Genomic DNA, 13,803 nt, shown 5'->3' with positions numbered 1-13,803 from the left:
TGTGTGTATATATATATATATATGTATGTATATGTATACACACATACATATATTTATATACATTTACATATAAAACTTTTTTATTAAAAAAAAGATCTATAAAGTAATGTATAAATATTTTCACATAGCTTTTTAAAAACAAAGTTTCCGATTATACACGATTGACTCGTAAAATTGAACTAATACAGCTAAAGTAACATTTACTATAAATTACACTTAATTAGGATTGGATAACTATGAGAATAAAATATGCAATCGTCAAAAAATATTTTTCAAAAAATCCATTAGTAAATATGGCAAACTATTGTGTCCGATTTTAAAGGAAATTACATGTTTTTAGATTTGCTTTTACAACTTCAGAAAATAACTAATTCAATTCTGAAAAAATAATATGCGAAATATTTTATCTGCAAAACAGCATTTTAAGTTTAACAGTTTTTCAGTTTATAAAATTTCAAGTCAAACTTTGTACAGAATTATAAGAGTATACATACATTGACTATTGGCTTAGGGCGAGGACTGGTTGTCTTGCAATACGTCACGTTATAATAGAATAATAGAGTTCTTTCTCCCATATGTTATGTGAGAGTAATAAGAGAATTTAACTTTCTTTTTTTTTAATTATTTAAATGTTTTACAGTTGCTATTGCTTATATTGATATGAGATATTGATAATTTACTTAATTTACCAATTTTATAAAGTTAAAACTAATTTATTTTAAAATTCTATAAAAAATAGTATATTTAATTTATATTTTTAAATTTTATAGAATTTTTCTCATATGAACATAGATATGAATAGATTTTTTTTTTTCTCATATATGAACATAGATATTAAAGGTACGAACAATATATTTAAATTATATAAATATGAACATAGAAATAATATAATAAATAAAAACCGAAACTTAAATTTTTTCAACAAAAAAATGAGAGGTGCAACCTTGCATTTCTCACGTTACAGAATGTTATTTTGCTCCTATTAATCTATATTACTTAATAAATAATAAGTAATGTGTGTTCTAAGCAATTTTCTGATTAATTTGATTTTTTAATTTAACAAATTTTTAATTTTAAAAGTTCAAGAGAAAATAACAAATTTTGTTAAATTCTCTCAACAAAAGTAGTTAAAACTCTATGCTACAACGTCACATATTATTTTTATATTTACGGACGTGAAAGAAAATGTCAGAATAGAAGTTTGATTAGAGCGCCATCCATTGACAAAGCAAAATATTCTGTACGAAACCTGTAAAAATATATTTGCAAAAATTGTGAAAATTTTAAACTTTGCTAATAATATGCCCTTACTTTGATATGAGTTAATATTTTTATAAATTCGAACAAATATTTTAATTTTTAAAAATGAACGATATCGCCATTACGTAAAGAAAATGTTACATTTTGTAAAATAAGATTAGATTAATTGACTTACAATTGTTATTAAAAAAAAAGTTTTCGCATGTAAAAATAGCTGAATTATATATAACAGAAGCATTAGATGTTGCACGTTTTATATCGGGTCTATATACTTTCTAACTAAATTTATATCCTTAAACACGAATTTGATATCTTCGGAATAATTTTCGAATCTTTTTCTAATCTTAGTTATTACTATATCTATATCTTAACTAATACTTTTGAACCGAATTGAACATTCGAGTAGGTTAATATTTACGCTAAGTTGTCAGACAAAGTTCCAGAACTTTAGTTAGATTTTTTTGAAAATACATTTCAGCAAGTAAGTTCGTTGTTGGTTTAAGAACAAACTGCGCTATATACCTCAACAAACAATTGACAATATAAAGAAAATCAAACAACATGAACAGAATAACAGGTATATCACTTTCAACAACATCTAAGATAACAGGTATATTTCAAATAACATATAAGCAACATAACAGTTATATTACTTTCAAACAACATATAAACAACATAACATTTATATTACTTTCAAACAACATAAGAGGTATATTTCAAACAACATATAAACAACTTAAAAGGTATATTACTTTCAGACAACATAACAAGTATATTACTTTCAAACAACAAACCCCAGTTTTTCAAACAATAACAATCTTTGAAGTTATGTCATATTCTGCGCAATTAATTTAATGTATATAATGTCGCAAAATAATTTCAAACTTTTACATTTCTCTTTTATACATAGCTACCTCGTATTCGCGAACAAGCTTGGGCGAGTACGCAAATAATAAAATTTAAAGTTCCAGATCGACGTCAAAAACACGCTTAAGCATTAGTTTACTATATAAACAAACTTACACGTGTTACACCCTTATTTAAAGTAGAGTTGTTATGCGGAAGGTTTTGTAAAATCTCGGGGGAAAAAATTTCTCATGAAAGGATATTGTACAACGAGAAATTAACTATTTTCGTAACGTCTAAATGACATTTCAAAGTCTATTATGAATATTTTTTCACTAAATGAATAGAATTGTAAAAATTAAACATATTTATATACAAAATGTTTTTTATTAAATGTTTAATTCAGAGTCAAAAAATATTAACAATATACAAGTTGCTTTTTAAAACAATGACTAAAAAAAAATTAGTTCAAAATGAATTCTATCGCAACAGTAATTTGCGGAACAGTCACGTTCGAAGAAAAACTTATGAAACACGTCGTTATAAATGTATTTAAATACGAACAAAAAATGTTTAATGAACAATGTAGCTAAATGCTACTTATTTACTGATATCAAATGTACAATTTTTTAAAAATAATTAAGGGTATATTTATTCATGAAAAATTGTAAATGCATTTTAGAAGAAAAGTGTTGTAATTATTTAGCTTTTACTATATTAGCTATTATATATATATATATATATATATATATATATATATATATATATATATATATATATATATATATATATATATATATATATATATATATATATGTTTTTTTTTAAGGTTATTTAGGTGCTCCCAGAAGTCCTTAAGGTCTTATCACGGAGCACCGCGGAGGAGCATTTAACTAGCAGCCGTCGCGCAGTGGTAACGCACTTGCCTCAGATACAAAGGATCCGTGGTTCAAACCCAACCTCTGGGCAAGTTTTGCGACATCGGTTTGGAAGGAGGCGTGAACTTCCGATCAAATGCTGATTCACGGTGCTCAGTGATAAGACCGTAAGGACTTCTTAGGGCACCTAAATAAAATTAAAAAAAAAAAAATGGAAGTTCACGCCTTCTTCCTTATCAATGTCGCTTATAAGGTGGGAGCCGGCGTCAAAACTCGGATCTCTGGGTTCTGAGTCAGAACTCTAACCACTGCGCCTCGGCTGCTCAAATCTATATATATATATATATATATATATATATATATATATATATATATATATATATATATATATATATATATATATATATATATATATACCTATAGCATCACTTACGGGGACAGATTTTACAAAAAAACGAACTCCGAACACTTAAAGTATATCTAAATAAAAGATTTAGAGATTAGATTTTTCACATTTTTTTTTAAAAATACAGTTTTTAAAAAAAGGAATATAAATAGAATTACACTAAAAATTAGTGACGTCAACTAGTCTTGACCTTGATCCCATCCCCATTGTCATAAACCGTCAAAAAAATTGAAACCCCCTCCTCCTATTTTGTTGTCGTAATTAATTGACAGCCCCGAAGTTAAATAATGTTGAAATATTACAATCTTTAAATATTGGGTCACTCTTTCTAATTTCAATTGGTTAAGAAATTTCACTTTTAAATGAAAGATTATAAACAAAAAGTATGGCCTGTTTAATAATACCAAAAACTTTTTTAACAACCTTAGGGCTCATATCATAAAGACCAACACTTTTAATTGGTTTTATTGAATTAAAAGCATTCCGAAGAAAATCAGGTGTTACCTTAAATTCATCCATAACAGTCCACTTCTTTCAGATATGATTTAAAACTTTCTTTTGCTGGAGGTATTTTATTTGCTAAGTTTTTTTTTAACATTTATTAAAAAATTAAAATTCACTTCAATATTTTTTGCTCATTAGCTATCTTTTTTCTTCATTAGTGGAAAAAAAAGATAGTTAATGAGCAAAAAATACTTCGGTAATGTATTTCCATGATCTTTTTTTCTTTTACAATCACTTCCTATATTATATACATTATTATTATTTCTGGTAATCTTTTGAGTAATTTTTTTTTTTTTTTCAAACTGGTTTTTATGACTATATTTATATTATCTTTGTTTTGTTAATTTTTTTAATTTTTAATTTTTTAAGTATTTTTCATTGAATTTCGGTTTTTTCCTAGAAGATCTAAAACCTTTCGAAATCCGTGAACGTAGTAAATTTTTAAAGTTGATTTTGATTTCCTCGTCGGAAACGCATCGGATGCGCGTAAAAGGTTTTTAAAATATCATACGTTTTATCTTTACAATTATCAAGTTGTTTCCAGTTTGCTTATTATCATTTCAAAACGCATTAATATTACGTTCATTAATCTGCTTTTTTTGTTTCCGTAAATACTTAATATCAGACAAGAAAAAAATTTGAAAATAATTGCTCATATCGCTTTTTTTGAGTTGTTAGTAAAAATATTAAGATAAGAGATTCGGTTTGAAGATTGACGCAAGTTGGCTAATAAATAAGGGAAGAATGTTGTATTAAAATTACTAGGTTTAAAAAACATTTTAGATTTTGAAGATTCGTAAAACTGTTTTAAATTTTAAAGATTCATGTTAATGTAATATATGTAAATTTATAACGTATATTATACATTGTATAACGAAACGTTTCCATATATGAAACAATAAAAATAATAACACTTACTAATACCTTGGTTGAACAAAGCTCTATTAAATGTTCGAGAAAAAAATCAAAGCATTTATAACAAATTTGTAAAAAATAGGAGTATTAAAAATGAAAACAAAGACAAAAACTATTAATATTTTTATCAAAGCTCAAAAAAGAAAGAAAAAAAAATTTCAAAAAAAGTATTACTGAATGTAAATTTGAAACAAAAAAGATATAAAGTGTAAATGATAACATAATAAATTGTAATAAAAGTTGTTTATCACATTCTTCTAATAATACTTTTAATAATATTAATTATACACTACCAAACGCAAATCTCAAATTAAATGTACCCGGTAGGACACCGGCTAGCTAATAGGTAGCGATACTCCTATAGACAGCAATTTGGTCTCGAGGATCGCTAGCTAAATAAGCTAGCAACCAGCTAGCTTTAACTCCTAATAATAAAGACTGCGATTTGGCCTCAAGGATTGCTAGCTTAAGGTTTTTTGTTATGTTGTAGTTAATTACATATCTACAATCTGTAGCTATCTATATATCGTAATAATATCGTTAAAAAGCGAATATTACTATTCGTTAAGCGAATGGTACTACTCATTAGAATTAACTATTCGTTAAGCGAATTAACGAAATAACTATTCGTTAAATAGCAAAATAGTAACTCGTTGTAAAAATCAAATTCGTTAAAAAGCGAATAATACTATTCGTTAAACGAATAGCACTATTCGCTAATCGAATAGTACTATTCGCTAATCGAATAGTACTATTCGCTAATCGAATAGTACTATTCGCTAATCGAATAGTACTATTCGCTAATCGAATAGCACTATTCGCTAATCGAATAGCACTATTCGCAAATCGAATAGCACTATTTGCTAATCGAATAGTACTATTCGCTAATCGAATAGAACTATTCGCTAATCGAATAGCACTAATCGCTAATCGAATAGTACTATTCGCTAATCGAATAGTACTATTCGCTAATCGAATAGTACTATTCGCTAATCGAATAGTACTATTCGCTAATCGAATAGTACTATTCGCTAATCGAATAGTACTATTCGCTAATCGAATAGTACTATTCGCTAATCGAATAGTACTATTCGCTAATCGAATAGTACTATTCGCTAATCGAATAGTACTATTCGCTAATCGAATAGTACTATTCGCTAATCGAATAGTACTATTCGCTAATCGAATAGTACTATTCGCTAATCGAATAGTACTATTCGCTAATCGAATAGTACTATTCGCTAATCGAATAGTACTATTCGCTAATCGAATAGTACTATTCGCTAATCGAATAGTACTATTCGCTAATCGAATAGTACTATTCGCTAATCGAATAGTACTATTCGCTAATCGAATAGTACTATTCGCTAATCGAATAGTACTATTCGCTAATCGAATAGTACTATTCGCTAATCGAATAGTACTATTCGCTAATCGAATAGTACTATTCGCTAATCGAATAGTACTATTCGCTAATCGAATAGTACTATTCGCTAATCGAATAGTACTATTTGCTAATCGAATAGTACTATTCGCTAATCGAATAGTACTATTCGCTAATCGAATAGTACTATTCGCTAATCGAATAGTTCTATTCGATTATTTTTATTCGAATAAAACTATGATTGAACGTATGTTTTTTTTCCAAAGGAAGACGGGCAACGTTGAATGATATTTTGAATTAGAATTGCTTACCTAACCCATTACTTTAACTATATTTTAACTATGTTTTAACATCAGGAATGCCATTTTTGGCATCTTTTGATTGGACGTTAGAAACATATGAGGCTTTTCTATTCCATATTGCATATAACTTCTATAATTTAAACATAACTCTTTTTTTTTTTACTTTTCTTAACTAACTTCGAAAAAAGAGGGGACGCGCCAATTTTGCTTGTTCTAAACGCTAAATTTGTAGCTACGCCACTGTTATGAACTATAGAATGCTAATATAAGAAAAATATTAAAATACAAATGATTTTATAAAAGAATAAACTTCTTTAAATTGTGATACAAACTAAAAAAGTTTATTTTATACTTAAAAACCGAGAATGTTTGAAAATATTTAAAACTTCAATCTATGTTTTACCATGCAGTTTACGATGCACAAATGCTAGAAAAGGTTTTCCAGCTTTTGCAAAGCTTTACAAGCTTTTTTAGATTTTTAATAATTGACTCTTGTTTCTTGTTGGTTGTTGATCCAATAATTGACTCTTGTTTTTAAAAAGCAACAGCCACAGATAAAAAGTTTTTTTGTTATAAGATTTTTGAACTTAAATTTTCTTAGATATAGACTATAGAATAGACAATAAGACAAAAATTTAGTCTATAAGACAAAAATAAACAATGAGACAAAAATGTAGTCTATGAGGAACTAAAGGTAAATAACAATATGTATATAAATTTAAATAAAAAACATAAGTTGCTTAAAAATTATAAACTTTTACGATTGAAATAAGACTTTCATGATAACTTCCAGGTATATGGTATAAATATACAATTTATATACAATTGTAGGAAAACAGAGAGTCAGAAAAAGTTTTAAGTCAATAAGAAGAAAGTAGACATTTTTGTAGGTTTTAAACGGTTTTTTTATTGAAAATTCTTTGATAAATTTTGAATTGCTTTAAAAATTAACTTGTGGTTTTGAGGTTATCAACAATACGTGTCCGTTTTAATACATGCCCATAGAACGTAGAAGACAGTATAAACTTGTCACCAAGCACCTTTTTTGCATGTAAATTATAAACTTTTTTGTTACAATAATCAAATTTCCCGGGTGGGAAATGAGCTAGCCACTAGCTGGAAATCAGCTAACTTTATAGCAACTTTAGATAGCCTTTTGATTTTTTTCTTCACATTATCAATTTATTTTGTCTTTTACGTCTTCAAAAATTTAATTTTTAATTTTAGATCTCTTGTTTAGATTTTTAGATATACTCATGATAATAATCAAACTTATAGCATTTCAATTTTACTACTACGTGTCACTATATAGATAACGCAGCTTTTTAGCTATCAATATTGCTACGATATATTGTAAACTACATATCGTAGTATTGTAGTAACAAATCTGTATCTAGTCAATGGATGCATATTGTAACTTTGTAGCTAGGGATATTATTAAGATATATTTAAGGGATATTATTAAGATATTATTAAGATATATCGATAGCTAAGGATTACAGGTATATAGCTAACAGCAACATAACGATCAATCTAAAGTTAGTTGATGGCTACATATCGTAGCTTTTTAGTTAGCCATGTTACGATATATCTATAGTTACATATCGTAACTTTGTTGATAGCTACTATATAAAGATAATTATATAGCTACTAGGTAGCTATAGTTGTTGTATGTTCATTTTAGATAAAACTACTCCAATAATAAAATGAAAAACATCTGTATATAGTTTCTTGATTTAATTACTAGTATAAAGTAGATTTGTATATCAACAAACATAACGGAATTCAGTTTTAAAGATGCGTTATAAAAATAATTTATATAAAATTAAAAACAGGAGTAGATAAAAAGTTGGTCCTTATGGGACTCCACATAAGACATTAATACTCCAGATTGGATAATATGTACTATATTTCTTCCTATTGGCAAAACAAGTTTTATTTATCCTACAGTCCTTTTGCTTTGTTTAAGAGGATGCAATGGTCCAATGTATAGTATGCTTTTGAGCAAATGCATTGAGCACCGTTTTTATACATAATACATTAATTAGTTATACATATCTATTCCTATTTCTATTTAAGCCATTTTAACCATGTACCGATTCATCCCTTTTAACGCTGGCTAAACTTTGAAATGAAAACCTGTATTGTTTGTCTGCAAAATGTAAGCGTTTTTGAATTAACTTTTGTATGCCAATTGCTGATTTTACTAAAAGTCACTAAAATCAGTGACTCTAATCGACACAAATTTTTTTACACAAATAACAAAAAATAATAAAAATTTTATTGTTCAAGTTTATTCTTTAAATCTTTTACATAATTTAAAAGCTGAAAAGTCGCCGACATCAATTTAATATCCTTTCACCTATTGAATAAAAAGTAGAAATATTAATTACAAATCATAAATCAATCATATATAAGAAATAAAAACAATTAAATCTAAAAATAAGAGCAATAATTAAATGAACTTGGTATTGAATAAATGTATTTAGTGGCAAATTAACCATAAGCTAGACGAATATACTGTAGCCAAGAAACTGACACATCTGATGCAAACCTTTACGTTTCCCGATGAAGGAAATTAAAGATGAAAAAGAAATTCTACAACTCACTAACAACAACCTGCTGGGAATTTGGCTAGCGAATAGCTAGCTATAATTGAACAATGAAGACAGCGATTTCGCCACGAGAATCGTTTTTTTAAGTTAGCGAAAAGCTATCGATTTTGTAAAGATTAAGAAAGCAATTTAGCTACGAGGATAGTTAGCTTAACAAGCTAAAAATCCACTGGCTATTTTAGCTAGCGTCATGTCGTAATAAAATGATGTCTAAAAAATTTTGATATGATATGCAATGTTTAAAGTTTAATTAGTCACGTAAATATCACTCAGCACTAAAAATCGAATTTTCAAAGATGTTAAAGACATTAGAAAAAAAAAATAAGAAAAAAAAAATTGCTTGAAAATCGCTATATAGCTGGCTAGTCGCTAGCTCAATTCCCACCGGGAAGATTCCAATGAAAGTGGAACAAAATAAACTTGAAACTACAAAGTAAAATTTCTGTTAGTTAAAAAAATAGGAAAATAAATAATGGATAAACATAAAACAATAACAGTAGTCATTATCTTCATAATACAGCAAGATTTATCAATTCAATAACCAGCGATGATAACATCCCATAACCAGGATAACACTGAATAACATAGCGATGGTAAGTAATATTTTCAAATTTTGACTGAGTTTGACAAAATTTAATTTAGATTTTGTCAAATCTAAATTTGATTAATTTTCTAACTGAGGTTTACTAAGTGTTTAAGCCAAAAGCGAGAACATAAAACATCAATGCAAAATGCAGCAAAGCTCATAACTTTTTCAATACAAAGTGTACTGTATCGGTTCTTTAAGTTGACTTTATTTTTTGATCTGATGGAAAACAAACGCAGAAAATGATTTCTTTTACAGACAATAAAAATATAATTATTTTAATGCTTTTGTAAAATAAATGGAATTTAAATGTTGCTGATTTTTGAAAAACTGAATGTGTTTGCAAGTATACTACTATGTAAATGCGCACTTTGCTATAGAAAATTCTTATGAATTACGGGATTTGCTAACTAATTGGCAACTTGGTCAAACTGAATTAAACAGAAGTGAAAACTCATTTAAAAAGAAAATTGAATAATTTAACAATCAAATTAAACATTATTTTTTCTTTTCAATGCTATTTAATTTTTTTATTGTTTGCAGAAAATTGAAAAATTAGAAATAATCTTTTTATTATTTCATTATTTTATTAAATTATTAGTTTTCAAATAAAATGGTTTTAAAAAAATAAAAATAAATGTTAACAACAGGCTATGATTTCTTAAATTAGTCAACATCAATAATTATTTTAATGAAATTGAACACTTAAATTATTATTTAACACTTAAATTATTCAAAATTATTTTAATGAAATTGAACACTTAAGTTCTTGTCATGATTAGAAGCCAACACTCTCTTCCAATCTTTCTTGGAAACCATATATCGAATCCGTTGCAAAATTAGCATCTGCTAAGGTTGCATCTCTTTATCGAGCTTGACACTTTCTTACTCTGGATTCTATTCTCTATCTCTATAAATCTCAAATCCGGCCTTGTATGGAATACTGTTGCCATATCTGGGGCGGATCTTCTAATGATGCCTTTTCTCTTTTAGACAAGGCACAAAAACGCATTGTAAACATAGTTGGACTTGCTCTAGCAGCTAACCTCTAACCATTATCACATCGTCTTAATGTTGCTTCTCTTTCTCTTTTCTACAAATACTGTAATGGGCACTGCTCTAAAGAGCTAGCGTCTCTTGTGCCATCTACTAAAATTCATTCTCGTGTTACCCGTCATTCAATTAAGTCTCATCCTTTTTCTGTGACTGTTCCTAAGTGCTCCAAAAAAACTCTTACTCCTCTAGTTTTTTTCCTCGAACACCAGTTCTTTTGAATTCGCTTCCTTCATCTTGCTTTCCTGATTCATATAATTTGCAATCCTTTAAGTCGTCTGTCAATCGTTATCTTTCTCTACAATCTTTATCTTTTCTCTTCCAGTAACTTCCAACTCTAATTAGTGGTTGCTTGCAGCCTTGTTGGAAGCAAAGATGTTTAAAATATATATATATATATATATATATATATATATATATATATATATATATATATATATATATATATATATATATATATATATATATATATATATATATATATATATAGCTGAACCATTTCAGAGTACATTAATCAAGAGAATAACTTTTTTTTACTGCATCCTAATATTTAAAGAAAAATCATGCGTTGTTTTTATAACTAAAATTTAAAGAGTACGACCTACCTTATAGCACTTCATTAAATTTATTAAAACTTTTTTTTTTATGTCTTTGATAAAAATTCTTTTAATGAGGATTTAATTTACATTTGATTATGCTAATTTCTTGAAGTATTTATTTGGTGTGATGTGCAGATACTTTTTCATTACACGACTTATATTGTCTTGCTTTATTGGTAAATGACAAGAAAAGATAAAGAAGGAAAAGATGGAGTAAAAAATTTCTCTTTAACGGAACACATTATTAAAAGTTTGAACTCATTATATGCAAAAGGTTCTGAAAATGCAAAACTATTATCTGTGTGTACACTTTGGTTTTTTAGAATATTAAAACTTCTTTCCTACTATTTTGCTAAGCACTCAGCAATTACAGTTTCCAGGAAGCATTTATACAACTGGTTTCTAGTTACACAACTGAATTCAATTCTAGTTTCAAGAAGAAATACAATGCTTGACTACATGAAAACCTATCATTAAATAAAGCAATAAAAATATAGGTAACCCAATACATATGCAAATAAATATTTCCAAGTATGATAGTAAAATAAACATTTACTAATTTAATAAAAAATAAAACATAAAACTTTATTAAATACTAATTTAATAAAAAAATAATTTAATAAACTAAAAATAACAAAAAACTCATTAAATATAAAAAAGTTTTATCAAAAAATGTTATGAATTCTTTTTACCTTTATTTGTTGTGATTTAGAAGCAATGCAATAATAAGTAATCGTAACATCTTCTGCTGTTTCCTTGTTTATATAACATGAAAATGGGCTCTGATAATAAATTAATAAATCATAAGCTGAGTTGAAGTATTTTATTATGGAAATGTTAAAAATTTTAAGCATTTTATTTAGGAAAACTTAAAAGTTGCATTTTGTTAGGAGTAGATTAACATCTATGATTTATTTTATTAAGAGGAGATTAAAAATCATAAAGCTTTTTATTAAAGGAAGGTTCAAATTTATGAAGCATTTTATAAGGAAAAGATTAAAAAAATTATGAAACATTTTATTTTAATTTTATTAGATATAAGATTTTGAAAATACCAAAAATGAAATGAAAATTTCTTTTTAAATGCAACTAATATAAAGTAAATTCCATATTAAACCAAGCACTAGACATATGAATCTACAAAATACTCAACTTGTGACAACGGACTTAATACAGATGAGCAAATATCTTATATTCTTACATTCTCTCTAATATTGCGGTTCCACTATAGCTTCAAACTATTATTTGTGTAAAAAATTAATTAGCCAAAGTTGCCGCTGATCTCAAAGTAATATTTGTTTATTTTGGACTCATACAAAATGTAACAGGCTTAATGATACTAAGTACAGTTTACTACAATAAGGTCGCTCATTGCAGAATTGTGTAAACTGTATTAAAAGTGTCTTTCCATTCACAGATGTGTAAGATAAGGAATTTAAATTGCTATTTTCTTCTGATAAAATTCTTAAAACTGATGATTTACCTCTGTCTACAAACCTTTTCTCATCTTTTCATTTAAATAAAGTCTCTAATCAAACTAATAATTATGTTTCATCTTGTGTTTTAGATTCCGAGGAAGAAATTTCTACTTCATTAGACATAGTTAGGGAATTATGTACACTTAATTTTAATAAAATAAGCGCTCTCTCCTTTTTTCATCTAAACATATCATCTTTACAAAAACACTTTGAAGATTTAAACATAATACTATCATTAATTAATTTTGATTTTTCCATTACTGGTATAACTGAAACAACGTTAAAAAAAGGAACATCCTCAATTCATCCGATTCTCATTGATAATTACAACATTGAGCACACACCAACGGAATCCTCTTGTGGTGGTACATTATTGTATTTATCAAAAAAACTAATTTACACACCTAATTGTTTAGAATCCACATTTGTTGAAGTTATTTCTTCTAAAAAGTCTAATATTTTTGTTGATTACACTTACAGACACCCTTGCATGGATACTAATATTTTTAATAATATCATGTCTGTCTTACTTCAAAAAATATCTGCTGAAAATAAATCTATTTTCTTACTTGGTGATTATAATATTGATCTGATGGAATCAAATAATGACATTGCGACATCTGATTTTTTAAACTTATTTTCTTTTTATAATATTTGTCCTTTTATTACTTTGTCGACTAGAATTACTGATCACTCTGCTACAATTATTGATAATATTTTCTCTAGTTTAATAGCTAATGAAATTGTTTCAGGAAATTTGACAACTTCTGTTTCTGATCAATTACCTCAATTTTGTATTTGTCCCAATTTCAATAAATTATTTATACAACGCAGAGACAATTTATATAGTAGGAGTTTTAAAAACTTTAATAAAGAAATATGATTTATCAAAATTTGACTGGGACGATGTTACTATGATACTAACACATGTTTCCAAACGTTTATTACTGAAACAACATTGATTTTTGATCGCTACG

General features: G+C 26.8%; 1 protein-coding gene across 1 annotated transcript in view; it reads right to left on the bottom strand.

Moving 5' to 3' along the window:
- Positions 1-8,773: 8,773 nt before the first annotated feature.
- LOC101235453 (uncharacterized) overlaps positions 8,774-13,803 on the bottom strand; it is a 37,755-nt gene continuing 32,725 nt past the window's right edge. Inside the window, exons 4-5 of the mRNA XM_065796374.1 lie at positions 12,041-12,130; positions 8,774-8,857 (exon numbers count right to left, since the gene is read on the bottom strand). Of these exons, the coding sequence (XP_065652446.1) occupies positions 8,843-8,857; positions 12,041-12,130 (105 nt within the window). The 3' untranslated portion in view covers positions 8,774-8,842. The remainder of the gene's footprint in view (positions 8,858-12,040; positions 12,131-13,803) is intronic.

Source organism: Hydra vulgaris, chromosome 04 (genome assembly GCF_038396675.1).
Source record: "Hydra vulgaris chromosome 04, alternate assembly HydraT2T_AEP".
Classification (NCBI taxonomy): Eukaryota; Metazoa; Cnidaria; class Hydrozoa; order Anthoathecata; family Hydridae; genus Hydra; species Hydra vulgaris.
The sequence above is the reverse complement of the archived record's forward strand: the minus strand, read 5'-3'. Positions and strand labels throughout refer to the sequence as shown.